General features: G+C 48.1%; 2 protein-coding genes across 2 annotated transcripts; both read left to right on the forward strand.

The window, feature by feature from the left end:
* Window positions 1–1,085: 1,085 nt before the first annotated feature.
* On the forward strand, window positions 1,086–2,581 carry LOC106006657 (translation initiation factor IF-2-like). Its single transcript, XM_013060781.2, has 3 exons — window positions 1,086–1,127; window positions 1,248–1,620; window positions 1,806–2,581. Exons 1-3 carry the CDS (start codon window positions 1,086–1,088, stop codon window positions 2,579–2,581), a joined length of 1,191 nt encoding a protein of 396 aa, XP_012916235.2.
* Window positions 2,582–7,609: 5,028 nt separating this feature from the next.
* On the forward strand, window positions 7,610–12,733 carry SOX4 (SRY-box transcription factor 4). Its single transcript, XM_045085088.1, has one exon. The coding sequence runs from the start codon at window positions 8,466–8,468 to the stop codon at window positions 9,903–9,905; it is 1,440 nt and encodes a 479-aa protein (XP_044941023.1). The 5' UTR covers window positions 7,610–8,465; the 3' UTR covers window positions 9,906–12,733.
* Window positions 12,734–24,256: the final 11,523 nt, after the last annotated feature.

The following is a 24,256-nucleotide window of genomic DNA, read 5'->3' on the forward strand; positions in this document are numbered from 1 at the left end:
AAAATTCCCAAGGCCCTGCATGGGTCTTGCTTGCTAATGTCCCATTGGCCCAAACAAGTCATAGGACCAAATCCAGCGTCAAGGGTTGGGTGGGGGAGGCTAGGAGTTAGGGGAGAAAGTCCACAGGAAGGCAGGAATACCAGAAAGTTGATTTGTCATAAACAATCCACAATCCACTATAAATTTAAGAATTTGGGATATCAATAGTATTCCCAATATTTAGTACTTGCCTGATAAACACAGTCCATAATTCACACCTGGGCAGTAGTACTCCCTAGGGAGAAGTTTATAAATGCTACACATTTTGGGTGTTCTAGGGAAACAGTCTACGGATGCACCTTTGAAATGTATATTGTTTTATTATAAATTATGCACCTTGTATTTTTCCTTTATAGTGTAGTTTGACCATTTTGTTGATTTCTATAAACATATCAGGTGCAAGTAGATTTTATTACCCATCAGTTTTCTTTCGGGGTATCAAAGTTACATCATTGAATAGTTGGTAGACGAGCAGTGTTGGGGTCCGAAACTTGTGAAACTGACTGCAGTGTGAGTGCTGAAGGACTAGCCGTCAGTTTTTTGCAGACTCTGCTAGCCAGACTGTCACTGAACTATTTGTTCAACAGTTACTGGTAATTTTTATTTGTGTGAGACTGTGGGACAAAACATGGTTGGGGTGGGGCGGAGAGTGTGGGGGGAAGGGGTCTCGTGCTTCAGGAAACAGTGCAAAAAATCACAAAACCTTACTTTGCCAGCCCCACCTCTTCTCCAAGACCCACAAACGGTCTCAACCGCCCGCTTTGGCGCGGTGAATTTACTACATTATTGTTCGAACTGTGAACTTATTATACAACACCACACGGGATTCCTTTCCAGCTCGCGGGTGTAACCCAACAGATGGTGCCGTCCCCGAGCCCAGCAGCTGGAGGGGACCCAGGCTGCGCTCGGCACACAGTAGGAGCACCATAAACGTTGATGGACGGAGTTCATTGCGGCGGTTGACGGGAAGCCATCCCTTCACGAGGCAGGGTCCTTATCTCCCAACAAGCCCACACCCCTACCGAGAGGCGGAGAGCTCGGAGCAGATGGCGACTCCCGGGTGCCAGGTGTGCAGCACGGACCGCGCGGTACTGGGCACGGAGCGCTTCGGTCCCGGCCCCACCCTCACCCCACCCCTCTCCTCTCCTCTCCTCCCCTCCCCTCCCTAGAGCTTCCCCCATCCCTGTTTGCACCACACGTGCTGTTAGGCCTCGACGGGATCCCGGGAGGGGAGGGATGGGCGCAAGGAGACCCGGTGCCTGGCGGAGCCCGTGCGTCCTGCCCCCGCTGCCCGCCACGCGCCCGCCTCTCCTCTCGACCCGCGTCACTTGGCCGCCCGAGCTGTCTCCGAGCCTTCCCACCTCCCCTCTTCGCCTTCGAGCGCCTTTCTTTCTCCCCCTCCTCTCGTCCTCTCTTTCTCTTACCTGACCCTGGCTTCGCTGGCCTCTGCCCACTCCGCAGCGGCTTTCCCCTCCGCGCCAGACGCGCCCGCCCGCGCCCGCCCGCGCCCGCCCTCCAACTGCGGGTCAGCTGGTTCGCTAACACGGGCTCAGGGTTGCTCTTGCTTAAAAGCGTTTTTCCGTAAGTGGAATCAGCCGCTTTCCCCGCCGGGCTCCCTCTGTAGCTGCTCCGACCTGGCTGTTGGGGGTGGGGAGGCTGTGGGTGTACCCGCATCCACACCGCGTGCTAGGGTCGCTGGGATAGTGTCGGGGCGCCGGGGGAGGGGGGCAAGTAGGTACCCCCCCATCCTGGACTCTTGCTTTCAGGCCTGGCTACTACGCAAAGTCAGAGACCCACGAACCCAAAGGGGACAAAGCGAGCCGAACCCCTAGTTCTTCTAAGTGACCGCGCCTGGGGCGCAGCCTCCACCAGCCATCTGCCGGCCGGAACTCCCTCCTCTCGGCCCCGAAACCTGGGGCTGAATCACTGGGGACGCCGGGTGCACCCCTTGGCAAGGTGCGACTTTCTCACCCCCTTAACCCCTCCCCGCGACTGGCGAGGGGCGACAGAGGCACCGGCCCTCCTGCCCCCTCTGCAGTCCCTAGGGAGGGGATCCTTGAGGGTTCGGGTGCAACCGATTGTCAGCCTCCGCCCCCGGAATCCAGCGTTCTCGTCGCCTCGCCCGCCGCGCGCGCACGCCCCGCACGGGCGCCCGGAAAGGCCAGGCGGCGGGGGCCTGCGGGCACCGGGGGCCTGCGGGCACCGGGGGCGGGGATGGCAGCGGGTGTCCGCGCGCGGCCGGCTAGCCGAGAGCGCGCAGGCGTGCGGAGCGCAGGTCGCGCGCACGCCCGGGGACGAAGCGCAGGGGCTCTCGGTTCCGGGCAGGGGCGGGACCGGGCACCGCCGCCGAGGGCCGGGCGGGCTCGGGGTCGGAGGAGGGGCGCGCAGGCCACCCAACCCCCAGCCCTGGTCCCCGCAGCCCCCGCGGGTCGCGACTTCAAAGCAGAGCCGGGAGCGCGCGCGCGCGCGCCGGAGGGGCACGTCTTCCCGGGGGCCGCGCGCGCGCGCGCGCGCGCGTCTCCAGCTCCTTCCCCGCTGGTAAAACCTCGGCGGAAGACGGGCGTTAAAACGCTGCTGACAGGATCGCCTGAAACGTGTTTACAGTAGGAAAGACTCCCGTCCAAACGCACCGCCCGAGTCGATTCCAATTTATTTCCGCCCTGCGACTGTTACCGAACGGCGAGGCGCGGCCGCGGCGGCGGAAGGAGGCCGAGCACCGGGCATCGTCGCCGCGTCCCCGCCGAGCCCCGCGCAGGGGCAGCGCCAGCGCCACCGAGCGCCGCGCCCCCGGCCGAGGGAACCCATTTTTTAAGGAGGAGGGGGTGGCCTCTGCTCGTCCTTAAGTCGTGCGCGCCGTTTCTCCAAAGCCGCCGTCCCAAGCGGAGCGCGGCCGGCCGGGAAACCGCGTTCCGACTCGCGCGCGCCTGCTGCGGCAACACGACACGGACGTGGGAACCGATAAGCTCCGGCTTCGGTTACCGCGTCCAAACGGGAGGCCGGCCTGGGGCTCCCCGGTCTCTGCGAGGGTCTGCCGAGGGAACAGGAGGCGGCGGGGGGTCGCCTTAAGTGTGGATTTATGGGAGAAATCCTCTGAATTCGCCGACACACCCTGTTAACCGCTGATCGTTTAAATGCTACCTAAGGAAGGCAGAGCAGGGGAGGACGGTGGGGTTCGGGAGGAGGAGGAGGGGGCGAAGAAAGTCTGCCCATCCCCACGTTCTCGGGCTCCGCGGGCGCAGGGAGGCTCAGCGCTGCCACCTGGCGGCTGCTTCTCCCCAGACTGGGAGCCCGCCGGGCGCGGAGCCGACCCAGACTCCGGGTGGGTGTGCCTTGCCGGGGCCCGGCGAAAAGGAGCAGAAAAGCTCGAATTCAGGCTTCAGATCTACGTGACCCAGGCAGAAATTCGTGTTCTGCTTGTGCTCGTGAGCAAATGGGACGGAAAGGACAAGGGAGGTTGGCATTGCCATAAAATGCTTGCTTAATGCTACCAGGCGCTACTCAGTGGTTAGGAGGGGAGACCAAGTGGTAAAAATCATTAGCCATTCTTTGCCTCTGAGCGTATTCGAAGAGCGAAAATAAATCGTGGATGTCATTTTGCCCCAGCCTCCTTATTTTGGTATTTTGTAAATAAGAGTCACTTCCATATGTTATTTTTCAACACAAACCCTGAAAGGGAAGTCCAGTTCTAATAAAATTTCATGAGCCCAAAAAGGTTGAAGTGGAAGTTGTATTTGCCTACTTGATTGAGAAGTAAATCAGCCTCCGTTGGAGGGTTCTTTTCCCTCAAGTGTGGAACTGAAAACCCTGGGCCTTTCAGTTGACAAAGTCCAATGACATCGAATTTCCCAGGGCTGCTTCCCAGCCTGCTAAAGTAACAAAGACGGGGGAGGGGGGAGGCTCCCTACCCCCTCCATTTCATTTGAACTGAATACTTGTCAGGTTAGACCAGCTCCCACAATCATGGTTTCTATAGCCAAGTCAAGGCAAAACCTTGCAAATCAGTGCAAATCCAGGAGATTTGTTAAACTAATTTCCCTTCAGTCCCCCCGCCCAATGCTATAGGAATATATTAAGCAGTGCGATAGAAGCCTATTTCCATCTATACCCCATACCATTTTATGGATGTGAAAGTTCATGTCGTACAGGTGTGTGAGAGCAGAAGAAATGAATTAAGAGATATTACATCCCAAACAATTCCATTATTTAGTGGAAAATAAGATAATTTACCTTCATTCAAAATTTGAAATGTCTAACATCAGGGCCAATAAAGACAATTGGTTTATTATTCTAAAACAGGATTTTTGGTTGGTTTTTTTTTTTTTTTTTTTTTTTTTTTTTTTTTGCAAAATTATCTTGGTTTGCTGTTAATATGGCTTAAAGAGTAACATTAAGAATTACTTCATGTACTGCAAAGCCAGCAGAGGGAACAGTGAGTACTGATTTAGTAGGGGCCACCAAATATCTGGTATTTGGGGAAAAAAATGTCAGTAACAAAGAAATGCTTACAAAGCGTATGAAGTTAGGTAATGAGAACAGAGAAATCTTTTCTCATTACTTGGTATTCAGAGGCCAGATACATTCCAGCATGCGTATGGTTGCTGAGAAAGATGGACTTTAATAAAAGCCATTTGTTAGATGTTTTCTTATATTTGAGAAGAAATACTCACATAGAAGAACAAACCTGCTTTAAGAGCCCAAGCATTCATACATACTATAATCATAAAGCTGGGGAAAATTACTAATACCATATTTCTTCAGTTCTAAGCACCTGTCCTTTTCATGTTCAACATCTCTGGCATAAGGGAAGGTGTTACAACCAGGGGCATCTCAATGTCTCACTGGCAGTTTTCCTTCCTTAGCTGCATGTAACAATGGTGTGTCTTAAAATCTACTGGATTTGTTAAAATACAGAAAATACATTTCACAATAGAAATAGGCCAGTGGCTATTTTTTTCATATCTACTTAAAAAAAAAAAAAGAAAGAAAGAAAAAAGAAAAACTGTGTGCAGGGCTCCTGGCTAGCTCAGTCAGTAGAGCCTGCAAAATTCTCTTGACCTTGGTGTTGTGAGTTCGAGCCCCACACTGTGTGTAAAGATTACTTGAAAATAAAAATCTTAAAATAAATAAATAAATAATTTGTATGTTTTAAGCATAAACAAAATTACTAGGACTTCTTTGATTAAACCCCACTTTCCCCCATCATTTTCAGTGATGGAAGAAGCAAGGCTGGTTCTAAAAATGTAATCAGTTACATCGATGGTCACCTTGACTGACATCACAAACTAGCTACACACTCAAATCATGAGTTGGTACAAATTCCAAAATCAATATTTATTTTATTAATACATATTTATTCTTTTATTATCCTAGTGAAGATACTGACTTTATAAAGAACAGACCTTTTAGAGTAACTTCTACTTTAGAGTTTAAGACTGTTCTGGGGTCCTGGTGTGCACACCCAAGAAAATAAAATGCATGAGGACACACCCAACTTTGTTATATGCAAAAGAAAGGTACCTGTGGGCTTCTGCTTGTTTGTTTAAGATTTGTTCCCCCACTCTAAAGGAAAAGTATATAAGTTGGGTAGTTATTGGTCAAAAATTATTTGCCTTAACTCGCAGAAACATTCTTGCTTGTGGTTGATCCTTACGGATCCAGTCCCAGATGTCTCCAAAGGGTGTTCTTTTCAGTAAAATTCTAAATCTGACAACCTGGGCCTCTGGCCAGCCTACATACTTTAAAAGTTTGACAAGATAAATAGAAACCTGCTGCCTAGCACTAGTCTGATCTGAATCAAAAGCTCACTTAATTATGTCGGGTTGGCCCTTACCTAACCACCTATCTCTGGCCTGTAGAAAAACAGTTGACTATTATGGCATTAATAAAGACCAATTTTTACTAGAACTCTAATTTTCACACCGTGGAATAGAGACAATTTTTGTGGCCAAATAAACATGTATTCTGATTACCTGGCAAATTCTCCACAATACTCTTCCCCAAAGTTCCTTTTGTCTAAAATCTTGAAGACCACAGGCTTGCCACTGTTGTCCTTGTATGGTGCATATAACATGATCTGCGATTACTTCTTAAATGGCTCGGTCGGTAGAGCATACTACTCTTGATCTCAAGTACCTGAGTTCAAGCCCCCATGTTGGGTGTGGAGCTTACTTAAAAAAAAAAAAAAAAAAAAAAAAAAAAAAAAAATCAGTGACCATCCTCAACTTGGGGTTCATGAATAACAATATGCTGATTCTACTAGAAGGAGTGTCTCTGGCATCTGAATTACCAAGAGAAAGATAATAGCATTCATGGAGGGCTTAAAACACATCAAACTCACTGAACCCTCACAACCACCCTCCATAAGGTACCTCTCAGTGTTCCCATATCACAGATGAGGAGAACTGAGACTCCAGCATCTCTGCAGAGTACAAACCCAGTAAGAAGGACTAGCATCTAGGTCTAACATGAATCCAGGGGCGCCGGTGTCTCCTGCTACCAGTCACACCACAGCCGTCTTTCCCTTCGCCTTAGCCTTTTAGCTCAGTTTGATTCAAGTAGCATAGGAGGAATATATAGGAGAAAATATACAGAAAGGAAAGGAGTAAGAAGGGCTGGGGGCGGGGAGAAAGAGAGCGCAGCACTCTTTAATTTTGAAAATGGGGAAAACAAATATTTAGAAAGTAAAAACGACCCCAACCCTTTACTCCACGTTACCATCCTATTACGAAACTCTATGGAAATTCTCCCCTTGAGTTAAGTAGGCAACACTGTGTAATGTGTTCCAACGGAAAGCTCCTCTGTTTGGGCTATCCAGGATTTATAGGGGAGTTTAAATCATTAAATAAGCATAGTTAACCCCTGTTTGGTTAAGAGAGCAAGCAATTATTGCAAAAATTCCTCTTCTCTGCCTTCCACAAACAGCACAAAAATTGCTCTGAAGGGATTTACACAATACATCAACATCTGTGCTGTACCTAGAGCTGTTAAAATAATTGTGATGACAGGTGTCTAGGTACCACTTTCTTAATGGTTTTCAATAGCCATTGATTTATTGTTGTGGCTTTCCTTCCCCCTTTTACATCCTTGGCTTTATGAAGGATCCGAGGAACAGATTTTGCACTCGAGGCTGATTCTTTATTCCAGTACTGAAAAGAACTAATAAAAATAATCACTTGGCTTTTAAGCAGAAAGCTTCCATTTACAGTATTTCACCCTTACCCCCCCCCAACTTCCAAGCCCCTTGTTATCTAACATAATGGTTAGAATACATTTCCGTCTCTCCCCTTAATAATTTCATGCATTAACATCCTCTTTACACACCACACGCGCGCGCACACACACACACACACACACGCACACACACACAGAGCAAAAGGAAAAAAAGGCAGCAGAAATCTCAGCTGTACTTCTAGCCCTTTTAAAAAGTTTGCTCTGTAAATTGGAATGAGGTCAGATTTGGAGCTTCTCATTGCACGCGGAGATTATTATTGCATCGGGTTCCAAGCCAATGGGAAGGCCGGGGGAGGGGCTTGGCACGAGGAAGCGTTGGTTACAGCGGCTGATTGGCCGCGGCCTAGACTGTGAAAGGATAAAGAGGCGCGAGGCGGAATTGGGGTCTGCTCTAAGCTGCAGCAAGAGAAACTGTGTGTGGGGAAGAGGCCTGTTTCGCTCCGGGGTCTCTAGTTCTTGCACGCTCTTGAAGAGTCTGCATTAGAGGAACTCTGCCATTACCAGCTCCCTTCTTGCAGAAGGGAGGGGGAGACATACATTTATTCATGCCAGTCTGTTGCACGAAGGCTTTTTGGCTTCCTACCTTGCAACAAAATAATTGCACAAACTCCTTAGTGCCGATTCCGCCCACAGAGAGTCCTGGAGCCAGAGCCTTTTTTGCTTTGCATGGTAGGGAAGGGACTAAGTGATAGAGACGATGTCGCTTTCCTGAGCTCCTGAGAGCGCTCGTGAACTGGAACCAACTGCTTCAGGGGAAGGAAAAAAAAAAGAGAGAGAGAGAGAGACTTGCCTGGGAGGCGGCGAGAAACTTGCACTGGAAGCTTCAGCAGCCAGCATTCAAGAAACTCCTCTCCACTTTAGCACGGTCTCCAGACTCAGAGCCGAGAGAGAGCAAACTGCGGCGCGGTGAGCGAGCGAGCGAGAGCGAGCGGCAGAGGGAGGGAGAGGAGACTCTCCAGCCTGGGAACTATAACTGCTCTGCAAGAGGCAGAGCGCTCCTTGCCCGCACCCTTTGGAGACTTTTCTCCCCGCGCGCAGCACCGGCCCGGCGCGGAGTGGAGCGGCCCGCACGGCCGCCGCGCGCGTCCTCCCGCTCGGCGTGTGCTTGGCCCGGGCAGCCGGGAGGGCCCGGCGATCGCGCCGCGGCGGCCGCCGCGAGGGTGTGAGCGCGCGTGGGCGCCCGCCGAGCCGGGGCCATGGTGCAGCAAACCAACAACGCCGAGAACACGGAAGCGCTGCTGGCCGGCGAGAGCTCGGACTCGGGCGCCGGCCTGGAGCTGGGCATCGCCTCCTCCCCCACGCCCGGCTCCACCGCGTCCACGGGCGGCAAGGCCGACGACCCGAGCTGGTGCAAGACGCCGAGCGGCCACATCAAGCGGCCCATGAACGCCTTCATGGTGTGGTCGCAGATCGAGCGGCGCAAGATCATGGAGCAGTCGCCCGACATGCACAACGCCGAGATCTCCAAGCGGCTGGGCAAACGCTGGAAGCTGCTCAAAGACAGCGACAAGATCCCCTTCATCCGGGAGGCGGAGCGGCTGCGCCTCAAGCACATGGCTGACTACCCCGACTACAAGTACCGGCCCAGGAAGAAGGTGAAGTCCGGCAACGCCAGCTCCGGCGCCTCGGCCGCCGCCTCCTCCAAGCCGGGGGAGAAGGGCGACAAGGTCGGTGGCGGGGGCGGCCACGGGGGCGGCGGCGGCGGGGGCGGGAGCGGCCACGCGGGGGGCGGCGGCGGCGGCGCGGGCGGCGGCGGCGGCGCCAACTCCAAACCCGCGCAGAAAAAGAGCTGCGGCTCCAAAGTGGCGGGCGGCGCGGGCGGCGGGGGCAGCAAACCGCACGCCAAGCTCATCCTGGCGGGCGGCGGCGGGAAGGCGGCGGCCGCGGGCGCCGCGCCCTCCTTCGCGGCCGAGCAGGCCCTGCTGCCCCTGGGCGCCGCCGCCGACCACCACTCGCTGTACAAGGCGCGGACTCCCAGCGCGGCGGCGGCGGCGGCGGCGGCGGCGGCGGCGGGCTCGGTCTCCACCGCCGCCTCCGCCTCCTCGGCCGGCCTCGCGGCCCCGGGCAAGCCCCTGGCCGACAAGAAGGTGAAGCGCGTCTACCTGTTCGGCGGCCTGGGCGCGTCCTCCTCGCCCGCGGGCGGCGTGGGCGCGGGCGCCGACCCCAGCGACCCCCTGGGCCTGTACGAGGAGGGCGGCGCGGGCTGCTCGCCCGACGGGCCGAGCCTGAGCGGCCGCAGCAGCGCCGCCTCGTCGCCCGCCGCCGGCCGCTCGCCCGCCGACCACCGCAGCTACGCCAGCCTGCGCGCCGCCTCGCCCGCGCCGTCCAGCGCGCCCTCGCACGCGTCCTCGTCGGCCTCGTCCCACTCGTCCTCGTCCTCGTCGTCGGGCTCCTCGTCCTCCGACGACGAGTTCGAAGACGACCTGCTCGACCTGAACCCCAGCTCAAACTTTGAGAGCATGTCCCTGGGCAGCTTCAGCTCGTCGTCGGCGCTGGACCGGGACCTGGATTTTAACTTGGAGCCCGGCTCCGGCTCGCACTTCGAGTTCCCGGACTACTGCACGCCCGAGGTGAGCGAGATGATCTCGGGAGACTGGCTCGAGTCCAGCATCTCCAACCTGGTCTTCACCTACTGACGGGCGCGCGCGCGGGCTGGGAGAAGAGGGCCGGGGGGCAGGAGAGGGAAGAAGACGAGAAAAAAAAAAAAAAAGAAGAAGAAGATTTAGACGAAGAAGAAGAAGAGAGAAAAGACAGAGAAAGAGTTGGAAGAGAAAAGAGGAAAAAAAAAAAAAAAGAAAAGGAAAAAAAAATGTGAGCGGGGCCGGCTTGCGAGGAGCGCGGCGGTGTTTTGGGGACCCGCGCTCCCATCCCCCACCTCCCCGGCCGCGGGGACGCGGAGGAGGCGGCGGGGAGACGGGGGGGCGACCTTTTATTGTTGTTCTTGATGTTGTTGTTGATGGCAAAAAAAGCTACTTGGAGTTTCCTCCCCTCTGCCCGAAGAGACCCCCCCCCCCATTCCAACGAGCTTCCGGACTTGTCTGCTGCACCCCCAGCAAGAAGCCGACTTGGTAGTTTTTCTAGAGACTGAAGGAATCTCGTCCCTTTTTTCATCCCCCCCCCCCCTTGCTGTTCTTGTTTTATTTTCTCTCATTTCTTGGTCAAGAGAGGAGGGGGGGGGGGAGAGAAAAGAAAGAAACCCAACGCGCTCCTGGGGATTGAGTTCTCAGCACCCCCCGCCATCCCCTCCCCCCCCCCAAGAAGACAGAAGGCTCCGGGCGTGGAATTGGAATTGGACCGACGGCAGATTTTGGGGGGGGGGGGGGGGAGGCAGGCTCGAGCGCCGGGACAGAGACTCCACGCTGGCGGATTCCCGTTTTGTTGGGTTTTTCTTCCTTTTTCCCTTCCTTTCCTCTTCCTTCCTTCTTTCCTCTTTTTTTTTTTTTTTTTCTATTTTTTTTTTCACTTGCACCCCACCGCCCCCCACCCCCGGAGCCGGAGGAGGAGATGCCGAGTGCCCGGAGAGCCCCCGTGGGGAGCCCGGCGAGGGGCGCGGGGCGGGGCGCAGGGGGGAGGCCGCGGAGGAACTGGGACGGATTTGCACGTTCGGGGGCAGGTGGCGCGTCCAGGCGGCCCCCGCCCCCCGCACCCCCGAAATCCGTGAGGTGAGACTCCGCGGCCCGCGGGCGTGCAGGAGAGCGGACTGTTTGATGTGGTGCCGGGGGCCGTGCAGGGGCGAGTGGTTTCGGGCGGGGGGGGAGAAAAGAGGTTTTTTTCTTCTCTTAAAATCGGAATCGTGATGGTGTTGGATTATTTCACTGGTGGGGTTAATATAGCATGTTATCCTGTCTATCTTTTAAAGATTTCTGTATAAGACTGTTGAGCAGTTTTTAAAATAGTGTAGGATAATATAAAAAGCAGATAGATGGCGCTATGTTTGATTCCTACAACAAAATTATCACCAGCTTTTTTTCATTCTTAACTCTTTAAAGGATTCAAACGCAACTCAAATCTGTGCTGGACTTTAAGAAGAAAAAAAAAAAAGAACACAATTCAGGACCAAATTTTTTCTCAGTGTGTATGTGTTTATTCCTTATAGGTGTAAATGAGAAGACGTGTTTTTTTCCCTCACCGATGCTTCATCCTCGTATTTTTTTTTCCTTGTAAATGTAATCAGATGCCATTTTATATGTGGACGTATTTATACTGGCCAAACATTTTTTTTTCTTATTTTGTCCCTTTTTTACTTTAATCTTTGGTTTACTTTCTTTTCTTTCTTTTTTGACTTCCTTTATTTCTTCCTTCCTTTTTTTTTCTCTTTTGTTCTTTTTCTTTTCTTTTATTTTATTATTATTATTTTTTTTTTTTGGTAGTTTGTTGTTACCCACGCCATTTTACGTCTCCTTCACTGAAGGGCTAGAGTTTTAACTTTTAATTTTTTATATTTAAATGTAGACTTTTGACACTTTTAAAAAACAAAAAAAGACAAGAGAGATGAAAACGTTTGATTATTTTCTCAGTGTATTTTTGTAAAAAATATATAAAGGGGGTGTTAATCGGTGTAAATCGCTGTTTGGATTTCCTGATTTTATAATAGGGCGGCTGGTTAATATCTCACACAGTTTAAAGAATCAGCCCCTAATTTCTCCATGTTTACACTTCAATCTGCAGGCTTCTTAAAGTGACAGTATCCCTTAACCTGCCACCAGTGTCCACCCTTCGACCCCAGTCTTAGAAAAAGGGGAGGAGAGTTAGCCAAACACTGTTAGGCTTTTAAGAATAGACCAATTTTTTTAAGTAAAATACCATTCTGTCCAGAGGCTTTAAAACTGGTGCATTTACAGCAAAAAGGGATCCTGTAGCTTTAACTTGTAAACCACATCTTTTTTGCACTTTTTTTATAAGCAAAAACGTGCCGTTTAAACCACTGGATCTATCTAAATGCCGATTTGAGTTCGCGACACTATGTACTGCGTTTTTCATTCTTGTATTTGACTATTTAATCCTTTCTACTTGTCGCTAAATATAATTGTTTTAGTCTTATGGCATGATGATAGGATATGTGTTCAGGTTTATAGCTGTTGTGTTTAAAGATTGAAAAAAGTGGAAAACATCTTTGTACATTTAAGTCTGTATTATAATAAGCAAAAAGATTGTGTGTATGTATGTTTAATATAACATGACAGGCACTAGGACGTCTGCCTTTCTAAGGCAGTTCCGTTAAGGGTTTTTGTTTTTAAACTTTTTTTTGCCATCCATCCTGTGCAATATGCCGTGTAGAATATTTGTCTTAAAATTCAAGGCCACAAAAAAAAAAAAAAATGTTTTGGGGGAAAAAAAAAGAAAAAAGAAAAAATCATGCCAGCTAATCATGTCGAGTTCACTGCCTGTCAGATTGTTGATATATACCTTCTGTAAATAACTTTTTTTGAGAAGGAAATAAAATCAGCTGGAACTGAACCCTAAATCTCGACTTTTGTCATTATTCTCTGCCCAGAGCCCGAGATTGGGAGGGCCCTCCTCCCCGGGTGGACGCTCTCTGATCTGCTTTAGCTCTGAAACAGTAACTTCTCCAAGGGCAGCCTGTTCAATGCTATCTTCCTGAGGAATACCAAGTTCCTCTTGGCCAGATTTGGCCAGCTCTGACCCTGAAATGAGTTATGTGTCAACTCTACACGCTTTCTAGGAATTTTCAGAGTTTACCACATTTAAATAAATGCCCTTTGTCTTGAAATTTTAAAAAGAGGGGGGAAGGGCCGCATGGAGAGGGTTCTTTACAGATGAAAACTGGCCAGCTGATCTGCATTTTAACCTCCTGTTCCTAAAACTGCTTTCTCCTTCATGGGCCCCGTGGTTACCATCCAGCCGTGGCTAGAATCGCTTTACACGGATCAAGAACAAATAAGCCTTTTAGATGATCGATATATTGTGGAGGAGGAAGCCATCGCTAATTTCGAAATGGAGAAGTTGTGTAAATTTCTTCCTCTGCAGCAGAAAGGTTCACCCGGTGCTAGAAGATCTCCATTTTGTGCCATGCCCATTCTGTGGGTTCTTAATGTGACAAATGCAGTACTAGGACCTGGGGAAGTGGGATCCCTGAGGACCGACAGGAAATCCAACCCTCCCCCCCACCCTTTCAGGGAGAAGCCTGCTTTCAGCTAGGGGAGATTGATACGTTTTATATGCATCGGACACAGCTGTATTCCTGAGGCCTGTATGCATGGAGGGAAAAGGCCCATTAGGACTTGGTTTGGAACCTGCCTCTTGCTAAGTAGCGCTATTTCCTGTTTACTTGGAGGGTTAACTCTTGCCGTTAACTAACAAAACCCATCTTCACGCCCAAACGTTTGTTAATTAAAGGTGTGTCCTCTCTATGTCTCCTAGTTTTTTTTAGCACGGAAGACAAGGGGTTAAGGAGCAGATGTGTTTGGAAATAATCTTTAACCCTCAGGACTGCTTGTAGGTAGGGGAGTATCCTGCATCTGAGGAGAATAGATTTGGGGGGACTAGTACAAAACCAGCACATTTTTTTTGCTCCAGGAAGAGCAGTAATCTCTACTTCCAGAATAGTCTAGCTGCTGTGTTTCAATATAAGTTCACCTCTTTAAAATTATTACAGCTGCTAATTTCCAATTTTTTTCCTTGTATTTTGCTAACATAGTTTTAATTGCACTTGTGTTCCACAATGGTAAGAAGGTCTTAAGGTCTTTTAAGAAGACCTTAAGAAAACATGGCAACTTGTGTCTCTTCAAAAACCTTTGCAATGGTGGGGGGGCGGGGGACTTTTTTCAAAGTGCTGAAATTTAATTTTTGTTCCTTGTCCTTAAAGGATGATGTGATTGTTTCACTTTTTTTCAGATCCAAAGTATCAAAACCTTGACCTAAGTGAAGCCAGTGTGATACATGTTTTACATTTTATTTTGGAGGGTTCTCCTTCTAGAACTGTGTTTTTCCCCCATATTTTTCATGTCAAGGCAGAGGCTTTGAATATTTTCTTGAAGAACTTCGATAATGGTCCTGTAAAGATAAAGGCCTCAATGTGTGTGTCTTCCTCGCAGGTGATGGAGGAACATTATTCTATTTCCCTCTGAAGCAGTTTTCTCATTCACAGGGAATCCTCATGCATTGGGTGTTATACGGCACCATAAACCTGAAAAACGAACCGGTTGAGTACGGCTCTTTCTTTCAGAACATTTGGATTGGCAGAAAAGAATACATTTCATTTCTTTTTAAGGCCATCAGACCGTTTTTCCCTAAATACACTGCTTCTGGCCTTTGGCTCCATCAGAAATGTGAACCAGTAGTAGACTTGCTGATGCCATTTTGTCACTTCCTAGCTGAGTACCTATAAGTGCCAAGAAAAAACAGAGCATGTAAGCCGATAGGGTGGGCTGAGTGCCTGAATGGCTTCTTGGGTCTGTGCTCCAGCTGCTCTGGGGACTGGGGTGGAGGATGCTGGGGACGCTTGGGGATTCTGAAGAAAGTGAAAGCAAAGGATTGGGAAGTAGAAGGCAACATAAGTTACTATTTCCTGTATGTATAGGGTCCTCATGAATTAGAAACGGTGGTTTGAGGAATGCTAGGGGTCAGAATGTTTAATCATAAATTCAGAATAATTTAAGGATCCCACGGAGGCATCGAAAAGATCCTGTGTCCAGGGAAACTAAGAATTCTGCTAGAAATACAAATCCATCTTACCTGATCGGGTGTCTCACGGTGGAAGGTTGGTATGCTTTATTTTTCTCGTGGTTTTGTTTAATACCCCCCTCCCTCCCCCCCCCCCCCGTAGCATTTGAGGCCTATACACTACTTTTTTAACCCATATTTGCTAACGTCTATCCTCACCCCTCCTGTCCATCCTGGAAAATTCTCTCCAGATGCATTTCTAGATCTTTTACTCTGGCTGTCTTTCAAAAACCAAAGTGGAGAAGGGGGTGCATGGTGTTTCAGACTCAAAATCTAACCAGATTCCCGTCTATCCAGGAAAGAATGCGAAATTCACGTGCTGCCCCTTGAGGCTTTCACAAGATGGCTTTAGCCTGCCTTTCCAGTTCTCCAAAACTCTCAATGTAGCCAAACTGGTCTCCCATTCCACTGGAAGTCTTGGAGGACTGGAACCAGGCCTTAACTACTTCTGGGGTCCCCAGATCTGCCTTCCCTGGTTCAGCTGCATATAACAAATGTTGTAAGACTTGTCTGTTGACTTCACATTTACATTGTTTGAATGGGGCCTTAAGAGCTTCCAAAATGCTTTTACGTATTAGCCTGCTCTCTATAGCAGCTGTGGTCAGTAGGGTCCCTGGACTTAAACCAGGCTGGGAATTCTAGCTCAGGGACTCTGATCAAATTTCTCAGCTTCTTTACACCTCAGTATTCTGTTAAATAGGAAGAATGCTCTCTGACAACATAAGGCCATTGTGAATATGGAGCAAAATTACTCAGTGTAGAATACCGGTGCAATGCCTAGCATACCATAAGGGCTCATTCAATGCTAGATCCTTACAGTACGGGTGGTTATAGAAAAGACAGCACCTGCACAAGCCTGCTACAGTGCCAGCAACATACAAGACCCTAAGTTCCTAAAAATGAACGCTCCAGAATCTGTGTCTTCCGGTCTGGTCCATGAGCCCCTACCTCAGAATCACCTGGACATTCTTGTGAAGGGCAGAGACTATAAAGATGACCAGACTCAAGTTGGGCCCTAATTAAACCCCCCCATGTTTGCAGTGTTCCCTAAACTTGAGAATCCCTGCCCCCATGGCATATTCGCATCTTCTCGCAGTAAGAGTGCTGCAAGGGATCACCACTCCCTTTCTTTGTATGGAGAGTGGCTCAGTGTCCGGTCTGAGGTCAGGAGGTCAGAAATGAGAGAAAGGGCACAGAAACCCCTTCTTTTTCTTTTTTTCCATTTTATTTCTTTTCAGTGTTCCACATTCATTGCTTATGCACCACCCCCAGTGCTCCATGCATTAAGTGCTCTCCCTAATACCCACCATCAGGATCACCCAACCCCCCCACCCCCTCCCCTCCAAAGCCCTCAGTTTGTTTCTCAGAGTCCACAGTCTCTCATGGAAACCCCTTCCTGAGCCAAGTCCTGATTTCAGTACTAGATGTCTTTACTTCAGTAACAGAGTAACAGACGTTAGCCAAGGCCTTAGGCCTGTGGGCCCAGATTCTGTCAGCCCTCTGACTGGTGATCTGCTTCCCAAAGAGTCTCTCCTACTATCCTGGTTGAAAGAGCTAGATTACGCGATGAGCCAGGGGCGCCTGAGTGTCTCAGTCGTTGGGCACCTGCCTTCGGCTCAGGTCATGATCCCAGGGTCCTGGAACCCAGACCACCATGGTCAACGGGAAGCCTGCTTCTCCCTCTCCCACTCCCCCTGCTTGTGTTCCCTCTCTCCCTGTGTCTCTCTCTGTCAAATAAATAAAATCTTTTAAAAAATTAAAAAAAAAATTTAAGTGATGAGCTGGGTTAAATATTTGCATATATTCCATTTCAACCAAATGTGCTCCAATAAAAAATGAACTCTGAGACTGAAGATTGGAAGAAGTAACTGAGTCGGAGAAGAGAAAGGTATAAATACAGAGAGCGAAACTTCTCTTTGCTGCCTCAAAGGCAGAGAGATTCCAGCAAGTGAGAAAATTGGAAATTATTCAGAGGAACGCATTCAGTCTTTATAGAGAGGGCCACAAGCTACCCATTATATCCTAATGAGATTGACCGTTGGCTACAGTTAACTTGAAGGGTTTTATGGTTTCCTGCAAGTGTTGTTTTCCTTCTCGATCTTAAAAAGAAGAAGGAGAAAAAAAAAAAAAAAACCAAAAACCCTCACATCACCCAGCGGTATTTCCCTGGGGGCTGTCTGTGTGTCGCCCTGCATCTGTGTCAGGGGGGACAGGTGATAGTAAATTTTACCCATTTTGTTTTTTTTCTGGCACTTTCCATTCGGGGCAGTTGGTTTGTGGAGGACAGCCAGACATGCCCGGCCGAAGTCTGGTCATGGCAGGAAGGCCCTACCTCTACCTTGGAGATTTTTTTTTTTGGAGCAATGTTGTAGCTCATTTGCGTGCCAATACTCAACGATGCTTTGCGTCACACATAAGACATCCAAATGATACTCAGTTTGAGGTGGGTTTTTGGTTTGTTTTTCTTTTTAAGGGTAGGCCATGACAGAAGAATCAAATGAAATATCGTCCTTGAGCCTGCTTGGTTCCCTAGATATCTTCCCCTATACATAATTCTTTGGACTAGTTTTTAAACACATAACAAATGTGCTGTTTCCTGACACAGTCTGCAGTTGAAAGACAGGAGGCAACTGAAAACACTATCATGCTTCAGATAGTCAATGCCCAGCCCTGGAGCCGGATGATTGGCTGAAGTGTATGGTGCATATCACTGCTTTTGTAAGAGCTAAGGCAGAGCCTTATTTAACAATCAGTTAGCTCCCCTTGCATAGGTGGTTAATTGCCACTTTCTTACCAGCGCTTGTCCTAACTTCCCCAGCTCCAACACCTAAAACCTGTGAAAATACCTCTTCAGGAACTCCTGACCTTCACCTTGGCCTCTGCTTTCTCCCTCCCCTTTCCCACACTCCCAATGTGGCCCTTTTATCTCTCTTGTTTGCCAAGCCCCTGAGACACTGAATAATTTATTTGAAGTTCCTGGGAAGTTGTGGGACTTTAGTCTAAAAACACATTGCACTTTGTTCCTCCCCCTAACCAGAGTAGGTCCAGAAGCCTGTCACTTGAAAGACGGGATGCTAATACATTAGAGGACTTGCTAACAGTTTTAATTTATGTTGGGGGTGAGCACCCAGAAAAAAAATTGGGGTGTGGGCCAGGGGAAGGTGTTGCTGAAGGTGAAAAGGACTTTGTGTTTCCCAAATAGAGTTGCCCAAAGACTCTTCCCAAATAATCTCTCAAGATGGTGGTAAGTGTGCTCTGAACACGTACCTGTAGTCCCGTAGATTAAAAAACATTGGTTTAGGAGGATCTCCAGTTTTGATTGTTATAACAACCTATTTGTGCAAACATGGGAGAGGTTTTTCTTGAGTAGCTCCCAGAAGTGGAATTGCTAGGTCTTCGTGCTAGAAACATAAGCTCATGATGGGTTTCCCATCCTGGAGCTAGTTAGGTATGAAGTGGGTGTTGGAGATAAATTAAAAAAAAAAATCAGATAGGTCTAAGCTTAAAAATTAAACAAACTAAAAAAAAAAATAATAAAAAAAAACAACAATAAAAACAATAAAAAACAATAATAAACAAATTTTGAAAACAATCCTTTCCCCTATCCCCAGAGAGGGTGTAGATTATTTTCACAAGTAAGCAGGAATATCTGTAAATCATTCTGAGATGATGTTTCTATCACAAGTCTCTGATAAGATACCTGATTAAAAAAAACACAACACTCACAGAAATGGCCTTGATCCCCACCCCATGGTGTCAGCGCATAGGGTCTTTTTCTTTTTCATTAGAACTCACCAGGCCGGTTCTCATTGTTGTGTTATTGGCTTTACTCTCCTTAGGCTCTGTGTTTGCAAGAACCAGAGGCTCGCTCAAGTAACCTAAATCATGGGGCTCTGTTTCAAAGAAACATGATTGTAAGGGAACTAGAAATTTCACGAGCGTTCTGGAAGAAACACAATTTAAAGTCCATGGATCTAGTGAGCATCGTTCATTGGTTGCCGAATGTCACATCAAGAAGGTGTGGATATTGGGGTGCCTGGGTGGCTCAGTGGGTTAAAGCCTCTGCCTTCAGTTCAGGTCATGATCTCAGGGTCCTGGGATCAGCCCCATACAGGGCTCTCTGCTCAGCAAGGAGCCTGCTTCTCCTCCTTCTCTCTCTGCCTGCCTCTCTGCCTGCTTGTGATCTCTGTCAAATAAATAAAATCTTTAAAAAAAAAAAAAAAAAGAAGGTGTGGATATTAATACTGATCAGGTACGCTCTTGGTTCTCTATGTGTCTTGGCATCCTCCCAATACCAGAGACTTTTTTTTTTTTTAAGATTTTATTTATTCATTTGAGAGGGAGAGAGACAGAGAGAGCACAGACACGGGGAGAGGCAGAGGGAGAGGGAGAAGCAGACTCCCCGCTGAGCAGAGAGCCTGTCATGGGGCTTGATCCCGGGCTGGGAGATCACGGCCACAGCAGAAGGCAGATGCTTAACTGACTGAGCCACTCAGGCACCCTCCTTCCCAATACCAAATTCTTGGTTCTTTTTTGCATGTATTATCCTCAAAATCCCTTTTAAAGTGGAACTCTGCATTCCTACTTATCCCACCCCTCTATTACTGCCTTTGCTCTTGGGGTCCGAGAGCCTTCAGACTTCCTTTTACATCCTTTCTTTGTCCTCTCCGAATTCCGGGAGAGTAAACCCAAGGTTCGCAGAGCATCACCCTTCCTCGTCTACTATCCATACTACTCTCACTGGAAACACTTTGGTTTTTATCTATTTAATATACTAGGTCTTCTCTCTGTAGCCTTATTTTTGGCATGGAGGCCTCAAGGATATTAACAATGAGTTGAAATATACCACATTATTATTTTTTTTAAGATTTATTTATTCATTTGATTAGAGAACACGATGGGGAGGGCCACAGGGAGAAGCAGCAGACTCTTTACTGAAAGCACGTGGGGCTCAATCCCAGGACCCCAAGGTCATGACAAAGTCAGATGCTTAACTGACTGAACCACCCAGGTGCCCTAGTATACCACATTCTTAAAGACAGGGTCCAGTGTCGGGGCCAGTTATCAAATGTAGTACTCTCCTTCTCACCCCACCGGCCAAGGCCAAGCAAGCAGAAGATGGAAAGAGAAGAATCAGAGTCCCGAGACATCCCTGTGGGGAGCACAGCAGACCTTGTCCCGTTCCAAAGCCAAGTGATGGGAAGTTCTGAGGGATTCTCCAAGGGATTAGGGTGCCTGTAAGAAGTGGGATTGGCATTCTGTTCAGTCATGAGTTTAGGCAGCTGAGTTGGAATCAGCAGAGTGGGTAAGAGGGCAGTGGCCAGTTATGTAAACGAGTATTTGTATTGTTCCCTTTGCTCCGTTCACCCCCCAACATACTAGAGGAGCTAAGTTTGAAGTGGCGTGGGAAGAAAGCATTTTTACATTTGAAGCTACTCAAATTGTGGGAAAGAGAACAGGAGATTTAAGTCAAGTCTGAGGGTAAATTTTAAAACTATGGGGGCGCCTGGGTGGCTCAGTGGGTTAGGCCTCTGCCTTCGGCTCGGGTCATGATCTCGGGGTCCTGGGATCGAGCCCCGCATCAGGCTCTCTGCTCAGCGGGGAGCCTGCTTCCTCCTTTCTCTCTCTCTGCCTCTCTACGTACTTGCACTCTCTCTCACAAATAAATAAATAAAATAAAATAAATAAAATCTTTAAAACTATGGACTTGCCTTTTTTTTAAAACATTTTATTTTTAAGTAATCTATATGCCCAACATGGGGCTCAAACTCATGATCCCTAGATCAAGAGTCACATACTCTAACGACTAAGCCAGCCAGGCATCCTGAAAACTCTATGGACTTTGTTGTTGTTGTTAAAGATTTATGTATTGATTTTAGAAAGAGAGTGAGCCTGAGCAGGGGTAGGGGCCGAGGGAGAGAGAACCCTCAAGAAGACTCCACGCAGAAGGCAGAGCCCAATGCAGGGCTCAATCCCAAGATTCTGAGATCATGACCTGAGCCAAAATCAAGAGTTGGCATCTTAACCAACTGAGCCACGCAGGTGTCCCTATATGGTAGACTCTTTTTTTTTTTTTTTTAAGATTTTATTTATTTATTTGACAGAGAGAGATCACAAGTAGGCAGAGAGGTAGGCAGAGAGAGAGGAGGAAGCAGGCTCCCTGCCAAGCAGAGAGCCTGATGTGGGACTCGATTCCAGGACCTGAGATCATGACCTGAGCCGAAGGCAGCGGCTTAACCCACTGAGCCACCCAGGCGCCCTATGGTGGACTCTTTAATAATTGGACGTGACGAGAAAGTTATGGACTCTAATACTACAATGTTATTAGACACTGTTTTGTTTTCTCCTTGCTCTGTGACGCCAATCTTATCGCACTATACTGGTGGGACATCTGTGTGGCAAATGGTAAAAGATAGTTTGGGATGGACATAAGACGCCTTTACACGTAAGAAAGGGCGTTCATCCCATCTAGTCCTCATGAAGCCCAAAACTCACTACTCCCTTTCTTTCTCTTTGAAACAGATGTGCTCAAAGAAAATCACACATAAACATGTAACCAGAACAGTTCCTCTTTCATCTATTTTACATAAAAATTGTACTTAAAAAAACGAAAGAGAAAACATGCTTTGGGATATAAAATAAAGTCACTGATCACAGAATTTTTTTTTTTTTTTTTTTTTTTTGGTAGGCTCTACACCCAGCATGGAGCCCAAGGTGGGGCTTGAATTCGAGACCCTGAGATCAAGAGTCAAATCCTTAATTGACTGAGCCACCCAGGCACCCCATGATCATAGAATGTGTAACTTTTTAGATTCCTAAGAAGCATTAGAGTCCATTTGACCCATTGCACTAGATTAATCCTACCAAATCCCCCAACTCTAACATAATCCTAGAAAGCAGTGGTCTACAGTCTCAAATTAACTATTATTATCCAAATTGTTATTAAAATCCCTGGCCCCTCAAAATAAAATAAAAGCCAGTGTCTTTCCATTAAGACTACTCTTAGGTTGATATTAGAAGAACATCAGCATGATTAAAAATTAAATCAAGTGCTTCTCAGTTTTTTAAACTAGACATATTTACATTTTATTTTATTTTTTAAAAAAGATTATTTTAGAGAGGGAGAATATGGAGGGGCGCGGGTCAGAGGAAGAGACAGAGAGAGAATCCTCAAGCAGACTCCTGACCCCGGGATCTGGACCTGAGCTGAAATCCAGAGTCAGAAGCCAGCCCACGCAGCCACCCAGGTAGCCCTAGACATATTTAATTTTAAAAACACGATGCTAGTTAAGTTCAATAAAGCTGTCCACTCGTAAAAGGGTGAGTAATTTGACAATGTGAAGGGAGAACATTCAGTAGACACGGCAGGACATCTTCAGCTGTACGTTAGTAATTGGTTGCCATTTTGAAAGGCTCGATGACAGCAGGGCCCTTGGGAATCTCCCAATAATTTTCCCTTCCCCTTCCAAACCCACATGTTCTCCAAAAGAGTGGGAGGGTGTTATGGTCCATGTTGCAACATTGCAGATACCTATTATGTCCAAATACCTTTCCCTAATACATGTAAACCCATATTACTAACAAGATTGGCTCAAAGAACTTCTCAATAACCCACAAGCATGTTATGGATGAAACTCAGCCCCAAATAATTAGGGGGTAGAAAAATGCAAGATATTCCCATTTCCTCCAGGCGCACTTGTAAGAAGACAGGCATTTGCACACGAGGACTGCCATTGTTTTCTCTTTTTGGCTGCCATGAACAGCGGCCATAACAACCGTGCAACATTGACGGACAAACCCGACCAAAGGTAATTGAAACTGTTCATCTCTGGGGGTCCCTACCGTAAGTGCCTGGGGCCCACTGTGGTTCTCTAACCTGTTCCTACTCATCAGTCAGGGAAGGCTCTCCTCAGAGAACATATCCCACCCCCTGATTCCCGCGTGGTTCAGTCCCTGGGGAGTCCCTGGGGAGGGAGCTCTTTTCTCTCTATCTCTGTGCCATCTCTGATTCAAGTCGGTCCATCTGGAAGTAATATTCCCCAAGCGTTTAAACCGGAGCTCGGCTCTCCACAAGTGACTGCATGTTTCCTGAAACCAACTATTGGCAGCTGTTACTAGGCATTTTCTGCTTTTTAGATACCTATAATTACACCAATTATGCCAATCATTGATGTTTATAAAGGATTTAAAATTTTACACACCCAGAAGAGTCTATCAGAAAGCGGCATCTGAGGCAGAGTGACACCCCACGGAGGGACCTATATGGCCATTGTAATTGCTGCAGAGAGTCCCTTAAATTGAGCGTCGGCAGAGTGGGTGAAGCTCATAGGAGCCTATATGTCTTCAGCAAGTTAATCCTGTCACTGGAATAAAATTCTGTTTGGTGAAGGACCACAGACCTTGATCTAACTTTTATTTCTGAAGGAAGGAGCAATGCGTCCAGTCAATGAAATGAGGTGTTTGACCTCAGATGTTCTGAATGGCAACAGGAGGACGAGATGGGGGGCGTCCACCTCCCGGTCTCTACCTCTGGGTACAGTAAAAGGCTAGACTGGTCCGCGCGCTGACCCAGAAAGTCAAGAGCGGTCCTGGTGAGCCAGAGGGGCCATATGAGAGCCAACAGCAAAAGGAAGGCTTGGTTGGTACAGATCCTGTCTTTATTTTTTAAAAATTTGATACTTTGGGGCACCTAGCTGGCCTAGTCGTTATGGCATAGGACTCTGGATCTTGGGGTTGTGAGTTCTGGTCCTTCGCTGGGCATAGAGCTTGGTTTAAAAAAAAAAAAATTAAATTATATTATATTAAAATGTGTTACTCTTGGGTGCCTGGGTGGCTCATTGGATTAAAGCCTCTGTCTTCAGCTCAGGTCATGATCCCAGAGTCCTGGGATCAAGCCCCGCGTGGGGCTCTCTGCTCAACAGGGAGCCTGCTTCCCTTCCTCTCTCTCTGCCTGCCTCTCTGCCTATTTGTGATCTCTCTCTGTCAAATAAATAAATAAAATCTTTTTAAAAAAAAAATGTGTTACTCTGTTCATCCTGGATTTCTTGACTTTAGTTTTGACTTATGAAAATATTGCATGGAAAAAATAAAATATTGCATTGGGGTACTTTTTATCTTGATTACTGAGTGGCTTCCCCTTAAGTTTTGTGCATGGTTGAGTACCTCACTTGTCTCCTCCTAACCCATACCCTGGGTTCCCTAGGGTGGGCTTGGAATGTGGTTTGCTGGCTGGGTGGAATCCTCTTGCACTTGAGTCTCTTTGATATGGCTGCATTTTATTTATTTGCCATTTGCCCAGCAGCGA

Source organism: Mustela putorius, unplaced genomic scaffold, assembly GCF_011764305.1.
Source record: "Mustela putorius furo isolate JIRA1106 unplaced genomic scaffold, ASM1176430v1.1 tig00000831_pilon_pilon_pilon, whole genome shotgun sequence".
Lineage (NCBI taxonomy): Eukaryota > Metazoa > Chordata > Mammalia > Carnivora > Mustelidae > Mustela > Mustela putorius.

Coding starts and splice junctions, on each gene's coding strand:
- LOC106006657 (XM_013060781.2), top strand. CDS start 1,086: ATGGCGACTCCCGGGTGCCAGGTGTGCAGCACGGACCGCGCG. Junction 1,128..1,247: donor TGTGCAGCACGGACCGCGCG/GTACTGGGCACG, acceptor ACGTGCTGTTAG/GCCTCGACGGGATCCCGGGA. Junction 1,621..1,805: donor TTGCTTAAAAGCGTTTTTCC/GTAAGTGGAATC, acceptor TCTTGCTTTCAG/GCCTGGCTACTACGCAAAGT.
- SOX4 (XM_045085088.1), top strand. CDS start 8,466: ATGGTGCAGCAAACCAACAACGCCGAGAACACGGAAGCGCTGCTGGCC.